Source organism: Nannospalax galili, unplaced genomic scaffold, assembly GCF_000622305.1.
Source record: "Nannospalax galili isolate Female #2095 unplaced genomic scaffold, S.galili_v1.0 scaffold39, whole genome shotgun sequence".
In the NCBI taxonomy this organism is placed as follows: Eukaryota; Metazoa; Chordata; class Mammalia; order Rodentia; family Spalacidae; genus Nannospalax; species Nannospalax galili.
Genome location: NW_008346683.1, coordinates 4,954,940 through 4,978,302, shown reverse-complemented (window position 1 = coordinate 4,978,302; position 23,363 = coordinate 4,954,940). Strand labels below are relative to the sequence as shown.

Sequence of the window (23,363 nt, the reverse complement as noted above, 5' to 3'; positions counted from 1 at the left end):
CAATGAGGATCGGGCGGGGGGCGGGGGGGGGGCCGCTAAAAGAAAGCCCTAACGGCACAATAAACGAACTTGCTGGCGTCTTGCTGATGACTACTATCTCCTGAGATCTGTGTCGTTGACCTCACGCCTACTCTTGCCCTGCCCCCCAGGACAGAGGCCTAGAGCCACAACAGACAGCAACAGCACTGCATGCTTAGTACATGTGCAGTGCTCATGAAGTGTACATGAGTGGGACTGTTTTGAATCTTAACTCATTTATTCACTAGCTGTGAAACCTTTGGACACTTACTCATCTTTAAGTGCTTCTGTTTCCTTTTTTGTAGATGGAGGATAATGACAGTATTTAACTCATTAGGTTGTTCATCTAGTCATTAAACAAACAGCTGCTCATTTACTCGGTACCAGGCAGCCTTAGGCACTGAGGTCAAACAGGAAACATGGCACACCTGTGCCCCCATGACGTTAACACTTGAGAGGCTACCTCAAGGTTAAATGAGTGTACCCATATAGGTCACTGAAGAGAGTGCCTGGCGCTTAGCAAGTGCTTGAGAACATTATCTGTTAGCATTTTTAGTGCACAACCATCATTGTCATCTTTAATAGTCAAAGCACGATAGTCTAGACATAGACACCATCACATATAGCAAGAACCCCAAAAAGACATCCAGGACTTGAACCAACCACAGACCAGGTTCCAGATTCTGCCCCATCACTCAAGTGCTTTTCTGGTTTTGAGTAGGTTGATTAATTTCAATAAAACATAGTGTCATAATGACACTAGTCATTGGTTACTTTTCATGTTGCTGTGATAAAATACCCTGACGAAAGCAACAAGAGAGAAAGGGTTTGTTTTGGCTCACAGTTCAAGGGTACAATTCTTCATGATGGGGGAGTCATGGTGGCAGGAGCTTGAGGCCACTGGTCCAGAGTCAGGAAGCAGACAGTGATGGATGTTTGTGCTCAGCCCGCTTTCTCCTTTTAATTCAGTTCAGGACCCCAGTCCATGGAATGGTGCCACTCACAGTTAAGGTGGGCCTTCTCACCTCAATTAACCTAATCTAGAAACTCCCTCACAGACATGCCCAGAGGCTTTTCTCCTAGGTGATTCTAGAGCCTGTCAAGTTGACAGTATTAACCACCACACATCTTATCTATAAAATGAAAGAGCAACTAAATGTATTTCTTTTTTAAATTTTTATTCATGCTTATTTTATGTGTATGAGTGTATTACCTGCACATGTGTAATGTGATGCATCACCCATGTGATGCAATGTCCATGGAGGTCAGAAAAAGGCTTGGATCCCCTGAAACTGGAGTTATGGACAGTTGGTAGCTGGCATGTGGGTGCTGGGAATCAAACCCAGGTCCTCTGCAAGAGTAGTCAGTGCTCTTAAAGCCGATGTTTGTGCTAAGCATTAGGAGTATCTGGCTCCTTAGAGCAGTCATCAACCAAGGAAATTAGAGCAAACTGGCTGGTCCTCTAAAATGAGAAAAACTACTTAGACTCATGAAAACAAGAGAAATGTATAGATTTCCAACTGTGGTTTCATTTATTTAGCTCCCCATACAAAAACCACACCAAAAAAATGCAATGAAGAGATGTTTCCAATCGGAGACGTCCAGAGCCATGCATCACTTTCTGTAGCTCTTCACTGATTTCAAAGCACGTGTACATTCAGTTCCCTGACATGAAGCTGAAGACAGGGCGAAGAGTGGAACAGATGGTTCCATTCAACAAATACGCATTAAGTAACTACTACACGCCCAGCACTGAGAGACTGGTTAAGCTACTTGTCCAATGTCGTTGTAGTCCAGAAACATTTGGATCATCACATGTGCCTAATCACTGGGCAGAGAGCAGGAGAATAGTGACGTCTCTGGCTAACCACTGAGCAAGGATTTAGGGAATCATAGCTGTAGCACAGATAATGTGTCAGACAATAATGACATCAGACAACCAGCAGGAAGACCTCATACCTAAGTATTTCCCAGTGTAATTAGTGAGAGAACAAAGGCAGAATAAAGGTAACAATGATGAATGGTGGGCTCTACTGGCAAGGAGCACAGGGAGGGTTGGAAGGATTTCATCTCAGCTTGAACTAAACAGTCCAATCCTCTGTGCCTTTAAGGTGTACCTCCATGGAAACACAACTGAAGTGGGGTGTGTGGGGTTCTGTTTTGTTTACAGTGTACCAGGAGTTTGACCACCTGCTGGAGGAGCAGTCGCCTATTGAGTCCTACATCGAGTGGCTGGATACCATGGTGGACCGATGCGTTGTGAAGGTTGGTAAGCCAGAGTTCCTGCAGATGATTGCTTGTCTTTGTGAATGCCTGGGTAACACAGAGCCCCAAATGGTGTTCCTCAGCAGCCTTGGAGCTCTAGGGTTCCAAGGGAAGACCTGGCCCCAACACTGGGAGCTGGAGGGGGGCCGGAGGAAGGACTCTGAATCTCCTGTGCCTGATTCATCCAGGTTTGTGTTCCCTTTATTATGTACCATGCATTATGCCATCAAATTTCATTTTTAAGTTAAGTGATTTTTATTACTAGAAACAAAAAGTCAAAAAATCATTATTTCAGAGTATTGAATTTAGAGACTTATAGGCCCTTCCCCTCAGCAGATAGTAGAAGGTGTGAAGTATTAAAGCCATTCATTTTCTTATAGGTGGCTGCCAAGAGACAAGGGTCCCTAAAGAAAGTGGCTCAGCAGTTCCTATTGATGTGGTCTTGCTTTGGCACAAGGGTGATCCGGGATATGACCTTGCACAGTGCCCCCAGCTTTGGTAAGGCCACCCCAGTCTCTTCCCCCCAACACCCAAACACTTTTCTCTGAACTCTGCACTAAATCTAATTCTGTGGAGTTTCATGCAATGTTTCTAAATCACAAGGATATCAGTCTGAAATGCATCTGGTGTATTCTTATATGAATCACTCATTCTGTGTTTGTGCTTTGGGGTGATGCGTGTGTGTGTGTGTGTGTGTGTGTGTGTGTGTGTGTGTGTGTGTGTGATCATTAGGACTTTTAGGGAACAAGAGGACGCTGCATGTTAAAGGTGAAGCATCCAATGTGAAATGAGCAGTTTCCTGACAGAACTACCCACATTTAAGGAATAATGAATAGCAGGGACCCTGCATCCTTTGCCAGATGTTCCCAGTGTCCACTGCTTCCACAGGGACAGTTCTTTGCAGAACTCCACAGACATGACCATTCCAAGAGCCCCAGGTCCTATCTCTGGAGGCAGAAACCTGGTTCCCAACTTGGTGAGGATACTGTAGGACAGTTTTCTACTTTTCATCAGAAAGAATTTCCAGGTCATCAGCAAAAGGAGGTGGAACCCAGAAAGACATTATCTGGACCAAATACCAAATGCTTGGCCTCTATTTTTCCCAGAATCTCAGCCAAGGACTGTTGGTAAATTTTCTGTTTTCCTTTGCAAGAAGAGATGTGGCTTCGTTTCTCACACTCTGATTAAGCCAATCAACTCTGTGGGCTTAATTTGGCACTTTTCCATCTATCTTTTCACGGTCTTGTCACTGCTCTCCAGTTGTGTCATACAACGATGCACAGGTGTCACAAACGGCCCTGTGCAGAAAAGGCTATTGACCTACTTGGAGAGGCATTTTGTTGGTGATGTCTTTAATCCCAGTACTGACTAGAAGTCACTGAATCTGCCTGTGCTACAGGTACAGGTGGGAATGTTCTTTGAGCTGCATATGGAACCGCTCTGGCAACTGGGCAGCACCATCAGATACGGCATTGTGATGACTTCCAGTTTGGTGAGGTTAGCATTAACACATGTTACCTGTAGCTCTGGAAAGACCATTCATGCGTAACTGCAAATGGTTGAACATCTTGAGATTTTTTTCATTGCTTCAAAAATCAAAGATTCAGCCATTTTGCACATAAACATACATTCACACACGCACAAAGAGAGCCTCCACTGCTTACTTTATCAATGACTCTCCACTTTACCGATCCATAAACCAAGCATGCTATTCAATACCTCCTGTTACACAGGAAAGGTAGTTTCCTCTGCGTTCCTCTTCATAGCTCATTTGTTTTTACCGAGTTAACGGTCAGTGTGAAACTGGAAGTCTAGGCAGAACAATTAGGGTTTCTGGATGGCTTGAACTTCTTGCTGAGGTGTATGGCTCTTTAAAATGGGTTTATTCCTTTTTGAATCACACACCATTTTAGGATGTGGTGGAAGCCCAGGCAAATGGGGGGGGGTGTAAAAGCATTGTGTGGCGGTATTAACCTGATTTCACTGCTACAGTATTTTTCAACCTTGAGTGGGTTGAGACAATACCTGCCCCTGAGTCGGTTGAGCAAACTATCTGAAATGGTTCAGCTGATCTGACTCGTTGAATCTTGCAGCTTGGGGTGACAGGCAAGTTGAAAGAATTTGCGACAGACAAAAGCCCAGCTCCCCCTGTCTGCCTGTATATGTCAAAGACCCAGCTGGTGGCAGTGTTTGGGTCATGTGTTCACTGTATGAAAACAGCTAATTAAGAAAAAGAGCCCTCTGTTCCCTGGTCCCCTCCCCCAGCCACACGGGCCAGCTCTATATATCTGATAACTCCTACACAGTCCTTGGCACTGGTATAAGTGCCAAGTGAACAGACTGACCATGACAGTGTGCAATACCAAGGGGTCTGTGGAGGACTCCATCACATCTTCCCAGAACTGCCCCTTAAGAGCTTCTTAAGTTCTTTTCACCCTTTTCTCTGAAATTCCTTTTTGCTGAGAGTCTGCGCTTTGAACTACAGTTGCCAGACTCTGCAGTGAGCGGTATCTCTAGAAAATTAGTCAGCAAAGGTAACAGGTGATGTGCTTTTAATCCTGGTGGAGTTGAGCAAAGTAAAATTTCTGTTTCAAAAACCACTTGGCATTTTCGGTTGGCTGATCTGACAAGAGGTCTAGCCTGGATGGACTTCAGTGCTCACTCCTTCCTTCTGGATTTTTACCAGGTGCAAGTTTATTTCATTGTTTTGGACATCTGGAAGACAACAATAGGAAAACAGTTTGAAGAGCAGCCCTAGGGTGACAGCTTCCAGGGCAGTACTGTCTATCTTTCCACAGGTCACTTTTTCTTCTTCATGCTTGCTTTGTGGTGCAGCACAGGACCCGAGAAGCCCCACGGGCATCTGCCAGGGAGTAGCTCCTAGACCTGTTGGGGCTGTGAGTCTTGCAGGCTGCTTCTCTACACTCAGGTGTTCTGGCTCTCCATTACACAGAATCTGCAAGACATCAGGCCCCTGGTGTTGCCAGTGTTGCTTGGGCCTTCACCAAGCTCTGAGAGGCAGGAATTCACACACACACACACACACACACACACACACACACACACACACGTAGACCCAGGGAGAAGAGTTGCCTAAGAGACTGCCTGCCACTAGGAACAGGGGCTCCTTCTGAGGTTCAAGGGGGTGCTCTTTCTGCTAAGCTACCCTGCCCTGTCCACCTTTCTCTGGTTCAATACCAATAGGAGCTCAAAACAATATTTATGGAGAGCCTAATAGATTCTGGACATTATGGCAGCGTATTTCATTTGCTTCACACTTACGGCCCCAAGTCCCTATTTGACCTTCAGTATGTTATGAGGAAGCTGGTGTGGAAATTGACTTGTCTCGTAGTAGATTCAGTAATGAGTAAAGAGAGGCTAATGCTATTTTAACAAATATTTAGCAAGCATAGATCCTTTAATTCTCACTTTAATGCTGCAAGTCAGATAAAAAGAGGTTCCTTTCTGCGAAGGTGAAAAGGGAGCTTGTTGAATTTCTTCACCCAAGATCAAGGAGGCGAGTGGTAGAGCTCTGATTCAAAATCAGATCCATCTGACCCCAAAGCCCATGCTCATTCTGTGATCACAGTCACGCCAGACTCGGGTGAATGCACCAAAGGGCTAAACAGCTTTATTTTATCCTCAATGATATTTTTTAATTTATGAATTAACATAAGACTAAAGCTATGAGAGAAAAGAATAATCATTAGATGGCCACAAATAATAAGAGATGCCATAAGACAGTAGAGTCATATCTTGTATTGAGAACAAAAACCTGCCAACCTAAGAGGGCAACAGAAAGACATACTCAGTTATACAAAGACTAAGAGAGGTTGGCACTCATAGATCTTCATTTAAAAGTAAAAGCCCAAACTGTTAAAGGATAATTTGAACAGGAAGAAAAATAAAGCTGTGGATAAGCTGATAAATGAGAAAGAGCAATATTCTGGTTATCATCGCTATATAGCAAGTTACCCCAGCGCTGCGAGGACTGGATGGATTCTGTGGCTCAGTATCGTCTGGTGGCTCAGGGTCTGTCCGTACCTGACCACCCCCATGGCAAAGGGCTCTTTCATGATCTAAACCCAGTAACAGTGTAACTACCTTCACACTCTGCTGCTTCAAGCAGTTACAGCCTTCCTCTCCCCTAATCCTCAATGGAAGGAAGGAAGGCAAAAGAATCTGAGGACCCTGTACTCACATGAGAGAAAAGTTTAAATTTGTAAACAAATCTAATTAATGGCTAACTCTAATTTAAAAGTTAATCTTTTTTTCCATTTATTTGTGTGTATGTATGTATGTGTGTATATGAGAGAGAGAGGAAAAAGAGAGGAGAGGAGGGGAGGAGAGTGTAAATGGGTGGGTGTCTCGCAGCATGAGTATGGAGTCGGAGGGCAACCCTTGGGAGTTGGTTTTCTTTCTACCATATGGGTTCTGGGACTCGAACTCAGGTCTTCAGGATGGGTAGCAAGCACCTTTATCTACTGAGCTATCTTGAAGGCCCAAAAGTAATCTTTATGTGTGGGTTTTTTTTATGTTTATTATTTTTATGTGTAAGAGTGTATTGCCTACATGTGTGTAAGTGTACCCGTGTCATGTAATGCTTGTGGAGGTCAGAAGAGGGCATCGGATTCCCCTGGAACTGGAGTTATGGACAGCTGTTAGCTGCCATGTGGGTGCTGGGAATGGAACCTGGGTCCTCTGTAAGAGCAGTCAGTGCTCTTAACCACTGAGCCATCTCTCCAGCCCCTTATGTGTGTTTTTAAAAAGGCAACAACCAGATTCTAGGAAACAATATAGCCTGAAGTAATGAGAAGCAAGTGTTGAAGGAAGAGTTCAACAGCCGAAGTCTTTGTCCTTCATAGGAATACTAAATAACTTTGGACACTGTTGGCAATTTGTATATATTCAGATATATATTTATAGTAATCATGAAGGGCATATATATAGGATCAATTATGAGATCAGCACTAAGACATAAGATCATAATTTACAGAGGAAAATGGAATACGATGAACATTTAAGAGATGGCAAGAATTGAGATGCTAAGAGTAGCACAGAGCACAGGTGGTACGGTGAGAGAAGAACAGGTAATCAGAGGAATGAGAAAAATCTCTCTATTCCCATAAGAAACAGCAGGCAAAAATGTTTTTACAAGCCAGCTTTCCTAACCTTAGAAGAAAATATAATTCTTAGTTTATGAAAATTAATATTTAATCTCAATTTCAAAGCCTGGCAGGAACAGTAGAAGAAAAGACAATTGTTTCAACGAGGCATTTTTTTCCACAGATGAAAAATTCTAAGCAGAACTAATTCAGAAGGTTTTTGTTTTGTTTTAGACAGGGTCTCACTTATGTAGCTCCAACTGGCCTGGAATTTGCCACGTAGACCACGATACCTCAAATACATAGAGATCTGCCTGCCTCTGCCTCCTGAGTGCTGAGATTAAAGGCATGCACTGCTGTGCTTGAACTTTTTTTTTAAAAAAATCATGATTAAGACAGGGCCTGGTGGAATGTGCCTTTAATCCCTCGGGAGGCAGAGGTAGGTGGATCTCTGTGAGATAGAGCCCAGCCTGGTCCACATAATGACTTCCAGGCAGGCTTGGGACTAGGGAGATCCTGTCCCCCCACCCCCCCCAAAAATCATGATTAATAGGGCTGTACCAAAATTCCAAGTATAATTCAAAATCTGAAAAATTGCTAATTAGCACCCTGTATTCATAGATTTTTTTAAAAACACATGATAATCTCTATACGTATATATAGAAAAAAAACATTTATTATCTACAATTCACCTGTCGTGTATGACTTTTGAGAAAACTCTTAGCAAACTGGAAATTAAAGGGGATTTGTTTAATATAAAAGAAGATTTCAAATTCTACAACAAACACTAAATTAAATAGTGAAATTTTACAAGTTTTCCCATTCAAGGTATGAGAAGTCAGGAATAACCTCTCACTGTTGAATAAATATATACTAAAGGTCTTAGCCAATCAATAAGAAAAGTAAATATATGAATTACAAAAAAACAAAAATTGTCTGTTTATAGATGTTATGATTATTGACAATGAAGAGCCCAAGGCTGGAAGATGGCTCAGTGGGTAAAGAGGCTTGCTGCCAAGCTTGAGTTCAATCCCCAGAACCCACATGATGGAAGCAGAGAACTGGCTCTCACAAATTGTCCTTTGACCTTCACATGCATACTGTGATATGCATGCCCACACACACAGGTACACACACACAGGTACAATGTTATGATTATTGACAATGAAGAGCCCAAGGCTGGAAGATGGCTCAGTGGGTAAAGAGGCTTGCTGCCAAGCTTGAGTTCAATCCCCAGAACCCACATGATGGAAGCAGAGAACTGGCTCTCACAAATTGTCCTTTGACCTTCACATGCATACTGTGATATGCATGCCCACACACACAGGTACACACACACAGGTACACACACACAGGTACACACACACAGATACATACACATACACACACACATACACACACACACACACACCAAATAAATAAATAAATAAATAAATAAATAAATAAATAAATAAATAAATAAAACTTTTTAAACGGAAAAAAGAGTCTATTAACTTAAAGAATAAATGAAAATTTAGTGAAGTTACTGAGGTCAGTTTTTATACAATCATTGAAATTCTCAGCACTAACTTGAAATATAATTTTTAAAACTAATAACATTATTCATAATTGCAACTGAGACTAAAAAGGACTTTGAAATATTGTGGGGAAAAAAAAACAGTTTTAATACCTTCAGTGTTTTATTGTCAGACATTGTGGCTCATGCCTGTATTCCCAGCCCTCAGAAGGCCTCAGCCTTCTAGGAGGTCTCTGCAAGTTCAAGTCCAGCCTGTGGTAAATAGTGAGTTAGAAGCCAGCCAGAGCTACATAACAAGACCCTGTTTCAAGGAAACACACAAATAAAAAAAGATCTCCAAGAAGAAAATTAAAGCTTGTGTTTGGAAAGAATCAACCTCAAAAAGACATTCATTCTCTTCAAATCAATACATAAAGTCGATGGAATTTCAGCCGAAATCTAAAATTTGTTGTTTGATTCTGACAATCTGATCCTTAAATTCACATGGAGAAGGTAAAGGTCTGGGGTGTGCAGACTCTGAGGAGAGAGGCCAGGCAAGGTGCTGCAAGGTCACAGCAAGTTGACACCCAGCTTTATCACCAAGCAAGAGATGCTGTGGGTTCTGACAGTGCTGGACAGATGGAGACAGACCAGAGATGCTACCACCAGTCTGCAAGACCGAAAGTCAGCTTACCAGGTCCACGTTCCCTTCCTTAGATAACAGTGTTGATGGAGGATCCAGGAGATGGGAACGCATGCAAATCAGTGAAGTGTTCTGAGGCAAGAATTTTAGCATAAAGATAAAATTAGAACCTTCAGCTTCTGAAAAGAAACATCCAAACGAGAAGCAGTAAGGATTACAAAGACAGATCTTTAAACTTCTTAGAAGAAAATATGAAATAATGTGTTTCTGAAATCATTTCTTCTCTTTTAATTGTTTTAAAGATAGGCTCTCACTATATAGCCCCAGCTGGCCTAGAACTCCCTATGTAGACCAGGCTGGCCTTGAGCTCACAGAGATCTGCCTGCCTCTGCCTCTTGAGGGCTGGGATTAAAGGTGCGCACCTCCACACCCAGCAAGAAACTATTTCTTTAAAAAACTATGAAGTATGAAGGAAAACACAGCCAAGATTGACACTTGGATTTCTTAAATTTAGAACATATTTTGATATTTATGTTGTTTTCAGACGCCAGTGAGAGAATGAAGAATAACAACCATTAAAGGCTTGGGCAGACTTCCTCCTTCAAGTGTATGAATTCTATAAACCTGACACAAGAAAATCTTCAGAGAACGGACATAGCTATATATGTCTAAAACTGCCCTGGAGCAATTACCTTTAATCTTACAAGATCCAGGGAATGGCGTCAGGTCAGCTCTGTGCTTTGGGATGCCTGTAGGATAATTCTTAATGACACTCACCACCTATCCAAAAACCTGCTCTGCTCCACAAGGCTTGCTACCCCCACCCCTGTGCTATAGCTCACTTCTCCAATCATAGGTTTAAATAATGTCTCATGCTGTTAGTTCTCCGTTTGTCACATGACTTAGTTTTCTCCCTGTGTTCAGTGTTCAGTTGGTGGAACTGCAGTCATTCAAGGGTCACATTTGAATTTTAAACTTCTGCTTAACAAGTACCACAAAGTTAAAACATAAAAAAAGCCATGGAAAGGGGATGGGGATATTTTGCAATGCACATAACTATCAAAGGGTTAAACTCCAGAGTTTATAATAAACTACATAATTTTAAAAATTATTATGTATCTATGTATTATTTATTGGAGGACGTGTGCATGTTAAGGTGCATGTGTGGAAGTCAGAGAACAACTTGTGGGAGTTGGTTCTTTCCCTTCTACCATGTGGGTCCCAGGGATTTAAATCAAGTTGCCAGCCTTGGCAGCAAGTGCCTTTACTCATGGAACTATCTCCCTGGCCTCTAAATGTCTCAAAAATAAATATCCCAGTAGAAATATGAGGAACAAATACAAACAACAATTTGCAGAAGAGGTCATTCCATGAGACAATAATCACATGAAAAGACAGGCATCATTGTAGTAATTTAGGCTGTCGCAAATTTCACATGCTTTCCATTGGCACTTCATAAAGTACTGGCAAAATATAAACTATACTGGGTATGGTAACACATGCCTTCAATCCCAGTACTCAGGAGGCAGAGGCAGAAGGATCTCTGTGAGATCGAGGTCAGCCTGGTCTACATAGTGAGTCCCAGGCTAGCTGTGGCCACAGGGAGGCCCTGTCTCAAAAAAAAGAAAGAAAATATAAACTACTCTGGCAAGCAATTTAGCACTAAGACGGAAGGTTCTAGTGCTTTTGGGTGCTGTCAATTGGAAACTAGGAAACAGATATAAAAATAGTCATTGCAGCCAGTTTCCAATGTTGGAAATTTGTCAGTGACCTAAATTTCATCAACAGGAGAAGGAATAAATTGTGGTATTCAATGGCCACTCAGCTACAGCTTACAACTCAAGGTGGATGAACCCAAAACCAGAAAAATGTCAAAAGCAAGTTACAGAAAGCTGTGCAGGGTCTTCGATCATCTACACCAAGTTAGGAAACAGTGCGTGTGTTCTCTACAGATACATAAAGATACGGTACCAGTACACAATGAATGTGAAGTTGAAGGGAGTGATTGCTCAAGGGAACGACATGCAGAGAGAAATGGGACTAAGGAAGAGAACACAGAGCTGCATCTTTCCCTTCGATCAAAACAATCTGATTTAAATATAAAAAGTTAAGGATAGCATAAAGCTAAGTGGTCAATATACTAGTATTCTTTTTATTTTTATTTATTATTTTATGTGTATGAGTGTTATGCCTGCATGTATGTAAGTGCACCCATGTAGTACAGTGCCCATGGATGACAGAAGAAGGGCATCGGATCCCCTGGAACTGGAGTTACGGACGTTGTCAGCCGTCACGTGGGTGCTGGGATTCAAACTGGGGTCTTCTGCAAGAGCAATTAGTGCTCTTAACTGGGAAGCCATCTCTCCAGCCCCCTAATGTTCATTTTATACCTCTCTAGTTTTCAGTATGTTAGAAAAGTCTCGTAGGAATTAAGAAAATTAGGTTACCATGTAACAGCAATCTCATCTCCTAAATTTTGATGACCATGGGCTTTGATGATCACTAGCTCTATGCCTAAGCAAGTTGTTTAAACTTTCTGAGCTTTCATTTCCCTCACTTATTGGTCAAAAAGAACAATACCTTCTTCACAGTGCTGTTAGGAAGCTGGAAGAGCGTAGCACGGCGCACGTGATATGGCAGCCAGTGCGGGCTCACTTGCTTCACTCCGCTAAAACACATAAGCACCGAGCCTCTACTGTGTGCCTGACACTGCTGGGCACAGAGCAGTGGGTATGATCGATTTAAAGCAACATCCCTGAATTATGGAGCTTATAGTCTAGTGGAGGGAGCCGTACAATAAAGATAGGAAGTTGAGCACACAGCATAGCAAATGGTAAGACCTACGAAGGAAAATGAAGCAGAGGCGTTAGCTGCAGCCCGCCCGCCTCCCCAGTTTTCCGTCCGTGTGGCCATGACACCCTGGAACTGAACTGCTTATTGCCCAATCATCTCAGTGATGGATTTCTGCTTACTAAGGACACTGTAACCCTTACAAAGTCAAGGACTTCAAGCGTCCCATCCTTAGAGCACCGCAGCATGACGGTAGGCTGGTGGCAGTAGCGCTATGAACTCAAAGGATGATTAAAAATTGACACACCTATTGGTGCATGCACGATTTTCAAGAGACTGCCCCGATGAACATTGATAGCCAAACTCAATTTTTATCCTACAGTGCGTCCCATTCGGACTCATTATCTCATAGCTGTTTCATGCCATCCATGCTGGCTTAGCCCCACATCCTAGCAAACAACTTCATTATGAACATGTTGCCATCTTTTGACTTTTTGACTGTATCTGAATCAGTCATTTTATGGTTCTTGAAGTAACAGCTGCTACCATTTATTAAGCATCTGATATATCCACATCTCATTCTGCAACCTAGGTTGTACTGTCCTCCTTTTAGAGAACATTGTATTGTATGATGACTAAAACACAGCTTCAGGAGCAAACAGTCTTAGGTTCAAGTCCTGGTTCTACCACTTACAACTCCATGGCTTTGGATGTTTGTGTCCCTGAGTCTCAATTTTCTCCTTTGTAAAAGTATTATTCATCTCATACGGCTGAGATGAGGATTAGACACGATAACCTGCATTGACTAATGGTGGTGATTGCTACAGAGCAAAGGCTCAGTTCATACCTGACTCTGTTTTTCATATTTGAAAGGGTTAGGCAGGATAGGCTGAAAAATAGGGATCCCAGTGCCCTCGGTACTGGACAGTTGTTGCACCTGGAGAGCGTTGAGCACAGACACTGGTATGTAGGAGTCTTTGATCTGCTTGTGCACATTCCATTTTACTAAGTAACCTACGTTGAAAATGAACAATATTATACTTGAAAATCTCACATTTTCCCCATCCAATCCATTGTCTAAGAACACCGTGCTAAATGAAGTGTCAGAAACATTTAGGGGAAAAAGTCCAGTCATTGCAAATTAAAATTTTCAATTCTGCTCCTGGGATGGTGACTGTTACCTTGGTAGATGCCCATGAATTAGAAGGCAGATGCCACGAATGCACTTCAAGGCTATGTTCTTAGAAGGGCTAGAGATGAGTGACACCATGATGCTAAATTCTGGGCAGAATAAGGGTTGCTGAGGCAAGGACAGGGCTGGTGGGGACGTGGGCCTTCACGGCCTCCACGTGCATTTGGAAAGTGGCTCTGTGGGTGCCATTTTTTATGGTATCATCTGAATGGAGAGGGGACTATATGGATTTGACTAGGAACATGACAAAGATGAGACACCTCTGGCCACAAGGAGATCATACGGGGGAGAGAAATGAGATTCCCGAACACACTGTTAGAAGACAATGTAATGTGGGCTGGAGAGATGGCTCCATGGTTAAGAGCACTGGCAGCTCTTGCAAATGACCTGGGCTCACATGGCAGCTAATAATGGTCCGTAACTCCAGTTCCAGGGGACCCAGCGCCACCTTTTGACCTCTGCAGGCATTGTATGCCATCTGTACCTACCTACAGGCAGGCAATACAGTCATACACATAAAATTAAAATGAACATATTTTAGAAACAGAAGACAAGTAACGTGCTGCTGGCCAGGTGGAGGCGAACATGGGAGGTGGCATGACTGGCTTTTCTGTTTGCTCTTTCCTCACAGGGTCTTTTCACCTAATTCACTTGATGTTCGATGACTACGTGCTCTATCTGCTGGAGTCTCTACACTGTCAGGAGCGGGCCAACGAGCTCATGCGAGCCATGAAGGGAGAAGGAAGCACTGGTGAGCTGGCATTTCACGGGGCACTGTAAAACTTAGCAATTTGATTTATTTTATTAATTTTAGATATGGATATGTGTTGGGTCTGTGTGTAGTATGTGCATGTGAGTGCTGGTGCGCTTGGAGGGGTCAGGTCCCCCTGGAGCTGGAGTTCAGGTGGTTGTGAGCCTCTTATTGTGGGTGCTTGGAACTGAACTCAAGAACAGTATGAGCTCTTACCTGGTAAGCCATCTCTCCAGCCCCCACTGTATCCTTACTTCTGTGCTGTGTTTGCTTAACTCCAAATGTCAAGGAATCTAGCTGTGGTGAGTGGGTCAGATGCTATGAAATCAACAATGTCTCCTTGCCCTTTGGAGTAGGCATGCATAGGTACAGGGACCGCCTTCAACGCTGTGATCGTGACAGCGATGGGGAACCACTGAAAGGTTTTAACCAGGGAATGACTAACATGATACAGATTAGAAAATAGATTCCATTTTTTAAGGTCCTTTAAAGGCAACTGGCCTTGACATTTGACTCTTAGAACTTATCTTTTCTCTCTGTGTAGCAGAAGTACGGGAAGAGATTATCTTAACAGAGGCTGCCCCACCAACCCCTTCCCCAGTGCCATCGTTTTCTCCAGCTAAATCGGCCACTTCTGTGGAGGTGCCACCTCCCTCCTCCCCTGTCAGCAACCCATCTCCTGAATACACTGGCCTCAGCACTACAGGTAAGAAAAGTCCTCCAAAACTCTGGGTGGGGCATGGATGTTGAAAGCAAGGACTTTCTGGAAAAAACATTCTTCCTCAAAAGACAAAAGGCAAGCTGGGTGTGGTGGTACAAGCTTTTTAATCCCAGACACAATAAATAAATAAATAAATAAATAAATAAATAAATAAATAAAAATAAAAAAAGCAGCAAGACTCAGACTCAGGAATCTTCCTGGATTTGTAGCGAGCCTTCAGGTCTTAATTTATTCATTACTACATCTTCCATATGTTGCTGTTTTCAAGTTGGCAGATTAAGCATGTTACAAAATCTCTGCTTCCAAAACTAAGCCACTAAAATGGTTTAAATGCTCTGTAAGTTAATGTACAGCCATTCTTGAAAACAAGAAACAATGAACCAAAACCTGAGCAACGTCTTTGGAGAGGAAGCTAGGCAGAAAATCGTGTGCTAAGCCATGGGAAGGCTAAGAGAGGCAGTGGTTCTGAAGAGTTGGTCATGGGCCAAGCTCAGTCAGCCCCACATGTGACTGTGAAACTGATGTTATTAGAAGACTGTTCCGATGCAAGACCTGTAGCCCAAGGTGTGCACGGTATTCTCACAGGCCAAATTACACCCAAGAATCACCCAGGCTAGGCAATCACCCATGCCTTAAACAACTCAAAGAGTTCCAAACAGACATCTGTGTACCAATGTTCATAAAAGTATTATTTACAATAGTCAGAAGGTGGAAGGGACCTAGGGCCATTGATGGCTGAATGGATAAACAAAATGTGTTGTATAATAGAATATTGTTCAATTTAATTTTTAAAAAATTCTTTATTTTTTAGAAGAAGCATTTCAATTACAGCTTTAACATACTCAAACAATTTCCAGAGAAGAGGAATGACATTCTAACGTAATGAAAGCTGTGACATGAACAAATCTTGAAGGCATTGTGCTAAGTGAAATAAGCCAGACATAAAAGAACAAGGACATGATCCCACTTGTATGGGGATCCTGGAATAGTCAAGGTCATAGAGGGTAAAATAGGGGACAGAGGCAGGACATATGAACAGAGTTTCAGTTGTCAAAATTTCTGGAGATGGATGGTGATGGTAGATGTAATACAGCAAGTATAGTTGATGACACTAGATGGAAAATGGTTTAAATGGTAAGTTTTACGTGAATGTGTTCTATCAGAACAAAAGTCACCATGCATTGCTGGAAGCACAGTCCCATGAAAGATGAACAAACAGTGCGGAAAGGGAAAGCTTAGATCTGAAGAAATGAAATCAACAGACCATCTGAGGACAATGGTTAGGGTGAGAATCAGGAGGGGAACATACTCATGAGAGTCCAGTAAAGATCTTCAAGAAGAAATATATAGTTATTGGAAGAGAATTCAACAACTAGGTTGAATAGAAAACTAAATTCAACTAAAGAGAATTAATGAAGGGGCTAGAGGGATGGCTCAGCAGTTAAGAGTGCTGGCTGCTCGTCCAAGTTCGACTCCCAGTATCCACATGGCAGCTAACAACCATCCTAACTCCAGTTCCAGGGGATCTGATGACATCTTCTGACCTCCACAGGCATTGCATGACATGAGTGCACTTACACACACACAGGCAATATACACACAAAATAAAAATAATAAAATGATTAAAAATAAACAAATAAAGAAAAAAGAAAAAAAAAGAAATGTTAAGTGTAAGAGCTGTGAAAAGCTGATATATCTAGAAGTCATCGTGTTCTGTTGTTGCTTTGACTCAGGGTCTAGCTAGGCAGCCCTGGCTGAACTGGAACTCATTATCTATTAAAAGACCAGGCTGATCTCAAATTTGTGGTAATCCTACTGCCTTTACCTGCTAACAGCTAGGATTACAGGCAGGTGCCACCATACCCAGCCCAATTTTCATTTTTAAAATTAGTATTCCAGAAAAAGAACAGAAAATGGAGAAGTAAGCTGGCCATGATGACTCTTACTTGTAATCTCAGAACTCAGGGGGCTGTGAGACAGGAGGACTGCTGAGTGTTTGAGTCCCGACTGAGCTATAAACTGAATGGGCCTGGGCTACAGAATGAGACCCTATCAAAAAATAAAAAAGAAAGGAAAGGAAGAGAAGGAAGAAAAGAGAAGGGGGGATAGTTCGACATTTTACAGAACACAAAAAGACAAGACTCTTCCCAGTGAAAGATTTCTGTCAGTGAATACTGAACGGATAAATAGGCGAGAAAACTCACCTCTAAACTCACTGAAGAAAATCAAAGAAATGTTAACAGCCCCAAAGAAAACAGATCATGTCCAAAGGAGAACCAGACTGATACCAACTTCTCACCAGCAACATGAGATTCAATATCTGACACAGTACTTTTTAACATACAGAAGAAAAAATGCATTAAAAACCCTTCAACTCACAACCCTATTCCATAGGGGTGTGCACGTGTGTGTGTGTGAGTGTGTACACATAAGTATTTTTCATCTTGAAATCTTTTTATGTGCCAAGCCCTCCCTATGCTGAGAGCTGTGGGAGATACGAAGATTACTATGCAAGACCTTGCAACCAAGAGGCCACATAGGGATAAGAGAAACAGAGCCTGTCATCATAGAAGAATGTAGTATGTGCAAAAATAAAGGCAGAAACTAATGCTATAGAACTCCTAAGAAAGGAGGGATTCCATGTTTGGAGGTATTAGGAGAGACTGCACAGAGGGGAGAGGGGGGTTCAGTAAGGCTGTTCTTTAAATTTATTTTTATGTGTATGTTGCCTGCATTTATGTAAGTGAACCATATGTATGCCTGGTGAAGAGGATGTTGGATCCCCTGGCACTAGAGTTACAGATGGTTGTTAACACCATGCGGGTGCCGGGATCTGAACTTGGGTCCTCTGCAAGAGCAGCTATCTCTCCAGCCCCCTTAACAATGCTTTTTTCCATTACTTTTATATCTACATCTTCTATGCTACCCTATTACTGAAGTAGACTTGGAAATCTGTTTTAAGTCTTTCTTTTCCTCAACTCTTATATTAGGCTAGGCTGTAGTGCTATAACAAGTAGTTCCAAACACGTGAGGAATTATTACAACAGGAATCTATTCATTTTTGAACAGAGCATTGGTGGGATAGTCTGTCACAGGGAAAGTCTTTGGAGTGCAGCCCTTGGAAGTGTTCATTCTCCCAGTATTAGAGTCCACCATATCCCAGAGCAGTGGGTCCACAGACCAGCAATAGCAGCATCTTCTTGGAACTTACCGGATAAGCTCATTAGAAATACCTGCAGACCCACTGCCCAACACTGGGCACCCAACAAACATTCAGGCTGGCAATTTGATGGTCGCCAAGAAAAGGAATTATTACTATGATGCTCACTGAAAACAACAAATTCTTCAGCTGCTCAGGGGTTTCTCCAAGATTGGAATTATCGGATAACCACCTCTGGGTCTCCTGCTTCTCTAAGGAGAGAGCAAGGACACAGGAGCTGCAACGAGCTGTTTCCGGAATCATCCTGCTGACATACCCGCCGCCACAGACATACCACCAAGGTGACACACAGAGTGCATGTGTCAGGCCATCCTTGCTTCTGAAACAAAGAGGGAAGCCATGCAAGCTAGGCAGTTGGGCACCACAAAGCTGAAATGACTGAAGTGAAATGCTGTTGCATCTAGGCAAAGGGAGACTCGGGAAAGCAAAGGCTGGGAAAGTGTGCAGGAAGAGTTCTAGAAGCATCTCATCATTTTTATCCTGTTAGTGAGTCTGTCCACCTGGCTTTCTTTGTAGCAGTTTGGGGGCCTCAAGGTATGGGCAGGTGTGATAATTGTCAAGGCCACAGGAATATCATAAATGTGTTGAAAGATTTCTGTGCCATGTACTCGAGGGTCATAAAAGTAGCTTCTTAGCAATACAAATGTGAACCAGGTTCACTTCAGATGAATGTAAGCTTTGAAGATTTTGGCACATTCCAGCTTTGTTCTCAGACATCTCCAGGGGGCATTAAAACGTCATCCTACATGAAACTATGTAGAATATTTTTCTCAAGTACCACTTCTGAAATACTTCACGGCTAAATTAAACTGGATCTTGACATGCAATGGGCCATGATCATAGAGGAAATACACATGTAAGTTCCTAAGAGCTTCTTTTGCATATACTGTGTTATGAAGCATGTATTATTTACCCATGATGTCCTCCAAAATTAGGAAATTTATTATTGTAGAGTTCTTAAGTTTGGGGCCTCCTGCACACTTCCATTGACTAATACTGTAAATCAGAAAATAATTATACAGCTCTAACAAAATGTATTTGCCATAGTTTTCATTTTTTTTGAAAAAAGGTTAACTCAGTATATGATTGCCATGCCCAATTAGTTTATTTCTATTTTAAAATTATTGTTTGAGGGGCTGGAGAGATGGTTCAGCAGTAAGAGCACTAGCTACTCTTGCAGAGGACCCAGCTTCAATTCCAAGGACCCACATGGCAGCTAACAACCATCCATAATTCCAGTTCCAGGGGATCCAATGCCCTCTTTTCACCTCCATGGACATTGTATAACATGGGTGCACTTAAGACATACATGCAGGCAATACTCTCATACACATAAAAATAAAAATAAAATAAATATTATTGTTTAATTTATATCCCATTTACTTTCCAAAAAAGTAGTTTAAGCAAAAAAACAAAAAAAATACATTTATTTGTGTGTGTTCTGTTCATACATGCACGTGTGTATATCAGAGGACAACTTGCAATAGCCAGTGATTCTCTCCTTCAAATATGGGCTCAGTGATCAAACTCAGGACATCAGGTTTAGCAGCAACTGCCTTTACCCACTGAACCTTATTGCCAGTCTGAAAACAACACAAAAAAAAATTTTAAGGCACCCAAACCAAGGGCTGTAGCTTAGTTGGAAGAGTGCTTGCTTAGCATGTACAAAGTCCTGAACTCAATCTCCAGCACCATATAAACCATGCAATGTAGTGTAGATCAGAAGTTCAAAGTCATCCTGTGCTACATAGTGAATTTGAGGCCAGCCTAGCTACATGAGGCTTTGTCTCAAAATTAAAAGGTGGGGGCCGGGGAGTGGGTTGGAGAGATAACTCAGTGGTTAAGAATGCACACTGTTTTTGCAGAGGACCCAAGTTTGATTCCGAGCACTCATATCAGGCGGCTCACAGCTGCCTGTAACTTCAGCTCTGGGAATCCAGCGTCCTTTTCTGGCCTCCACAGACACCTGCCCTCATGTGCACATACCTACATACAGACAGACACATACGTTATTAAATGTAAAATAATGGGGCTAGAGAGATGGCTTAGTGCTTAAGAGCACTAGCTGCTCTTGAAGAGGACCTCAGTTCGGGTCCCAGCATCCCCAGGACAGCTAACAATCATCCTTAACTCTAGTTCCAGGAGATCTGATGCCAGTCTTCTGGCCTCCGTGGGCACTGGATGCCCGAGTGAACTTACATATATGCAGGTGAAACACTCATATACATAAAATAAAAATAAATAAATCTGAAAAATTAAGTAAAATAAAATCTTAAAAAAACAAAAAAACAAAAAGCAAAAACCCAAACCAGGAAGCAAGAAATTAAAAAATAGCGAAAAGAAGTTACAAAAAAAAAAAAAACCCAAAAAACAAAACAAAACAAAAAGCCTGTTGGCTAACAAAAGTAATTTAAAACCCTAAGTGAATTCTTCTATGACCTAGTTACTTTGTTGGGCTTCTAGCGTACTCTGAGTATCATTGGTCAAATGATGTATTATCAAGTTAGACTTGAGAGTCAAGGCTAGACACCTGCGACTTTTCAACAAATGAATGTCTCTTTTTGGATGGACACTTCCTCATTTTCAGCTATGAAAAAGAGAACAGGGTCACGTCTGTTTAGTGAGCACAGGGTGAAAATTAGCCGACTGCACATAACCTTTAGGCATCTTTTGATGAAGGACTAGGGAAATAAGGCGGCACAGATAATGAGGCATGACTCACTAGGGAAAGTCACTCTTCTCTCTCATGCCTAGGTCTACCTCCATGCCCAGGCTTACACACAGCTCTAAATATGTTATCTTAATACTACGCTTATTGTTTTTAAATGGGGGGAAGGGGAAAGGGGAAGGAAAGGAAAATTACATACCTAAGGCTGGCCCTGATGTAGGTAGGGCCAGTGTAGAATGGGCTTATTAACATCTTTGGCAATGATTGGTGAGAGAAGGGGAACTCCATTTCAACAGATTTCCACAAGGTAAAACTTAGCCTGTCTGGTGTCCACCCACCTGGAACTTTGTGAGCTTGCTACCTCTCTCATGACCAGGCAAAGTTCAAAAACCTTAATTTTAGGGAAAATGGGCTCTTTTCCTCCTCAGGAGCATGGCAGGTGGTGCCAAACTGATCAGTCCATTTAACATGACATTGGGCAGTCATTCTTTAATGTCATTTAAAACAAAATGTTAAACTCAGACTCTGTCTGGGCGGGCCACTGAAGGGCTCTAAAACCCCCATTTATGATGTCATTTTAAGTATTCCCTCCTTTAGCAATGATAATAAAAGTTAACTATTAAACTCATGTTTTCAACTTCCCACTGAGGGATCCCTGCAACACAAAACCAGCAAATTAAATCTGGGAGATGTTGGGATGCCTAATGAAACAGAGGCGAATTCCTCATAAATGGCCCTAACAGTAGAACATCTGGCCTGCCCAGCTGTGTTTTCTCTACATCAGTTGAGGATGTCACAAAGATAACTGACCCCTCATCTTTCCAAATAACAAAAGCCCAGTTATTCTGAGGAGGCTTGAGCTGAGTGGGTCCCAGTGGTCCATACTGGTGACTCATTTACAGCACATTCTTCCCACTCCATCTCAGCTCCTTCCTCTTGAGAGGAACAGAATTAGGAGAAATAAATCAGAACAGAAGACACATTGTCTCATGCATTCTTTGATTTTGCTCCATCATATCTTGACTTGGTGTTGGGACCTTCAATTTCCTCATTCATCTGTTTGTGCCTTTTTCATTCATTCATTCATTCATTCATTCATTCAAAATGGTTTCTATATCTAGTCTGTTCCCAGTCCTGGGGTACAGAAGTCAAAACAAAAGAGATACAATTGCTGCCCAGGTGGTGCTTAGATTCCAGTGGGTAAGAGTTAATGCAGAGGTAAACCACCAGGTAAATATATAACTCCAAATGGCCATAAGAGGAATGAGTGACGAAAAGTGAAAACGTACAATATGGACACCTATTCAAGCTGGTGGTCAGAGAGTGTCTTTCTAAGGAGGGGATGTCTGCCATAGAGCTGACAATGACAAGGAGCCAGCTACATCAGAGCTGGGGACCAGAAAAGGACATTCTAGGCAATAGGGACAGCGTGTACCCAGAGTTGAGGCAGAACAGAGCTTGTGTGTAATGAGGAGGCTAGTGTTCACGAATAAGGGGAGAGTGGGAAGAGAGGAAGTCATTGAGTTTGGCAGAGGCTGGACTGTGAGCCAACATGTCTTTCTGGGAACTGATTCATTTGCTGCCTCTGGTTGGTTTGGTTAACCAGATTTTGGCAGTGGAGCTGCTAATGCAATATATCAATCAGGGGAGGTTTCCAGTGTCAGTGGGCATGCTCCTTAGGCACAGCTATCCCAGGGACTGATGACAGCCAAGAGGTTGCATGTAGCTAAAGATATAGGTAGGTCTCCATATGTCATCTTTCTGTTTCAGTCTTGAAGGTTATAGGAAATTTTTGTTTAGCATTTCAGAAATCAAGTATCATTGTTCAGATAGAACTTTCTGTGCTGACAGTGTTTCATTTTTAATCTCAGCTGTCCAACACAGCCACTAGCCACCTATGGGCACTGGTCACTACAGATGCAGTCAGTATAACCAAGGACCTGACTTTTTGACTATATTTGGTTTTAATAATTTAAGTTTGAATAGCTGCATGTGGTTAGTGGCTAGTATATAGGGCAGGACAACTCTAGACTCGCTACACACTTACCAGAGCTTATTTCTCAGGAAAGTGCAAGTAAAGGTTTAGGTTAGCTGAAAACTCAAGCAACATCTGTGGTGATTTTTGGTCCCGGGGGAAAACGTTCAAATGATTTGGTCCAAGATCTGAAGGAAAAGGTATATCCAGACAGCTGGACGGAAACAGTGTCAGTTTGCACAAGTAGTTAGCAGAATCTCACAACTTCTGAGTTGGGGGTGGAACTCGGTGGTAGAATGCTTGCTTAACATGTTCAGAGCTCTGGATTCGATTACCAGCACTGGGGGCAAAAAAAACTTTTAAGTAGGATGTGTGACAGGATGCAATGTGTTTCAGAGCCTTGCTACACAGTGTGGTCCACAGTTGGTCATGTTAGACACTCTGAGTACAGCAAATACACCACTGCTGCTGGTGAGGTGGACTAGAATCTTTCCTTCCTCTTCCTCCTCCTCCCTTCCCC

General features: G+C 42.3%; 1 protein-coding gene across 1 annotated transcript in view; it reads left to right on the top strand.

The window, feature by feature from the left end:
- Positions 1-23,363, top strand: part of Rfx4 (regulatory factor X4) — a 178,460-nt gene that overhangs the window by 138,337 nt on the left and 16,760 nt on the right. The window contains exons 12-15 of the mRNA XM_008843124.1: positions 2,189-2,283; positions 2,664-2,781; positions 14,140-14,259; positions 14,804-14,965. Of these exons, the coding sequence (XP_008841346.1) occupies positions 2,189-2,283; positions 2,664-2,781; positions 14,140-14,259; positions 14,804-14,965 (495 nt within the window). The remainder of the gene's footprint in view (positions 1-2,188; positions 2,284-2,663; positions 2,782-14,139; positions 14,260-14,803; positions 14,966-23,363) is intronic.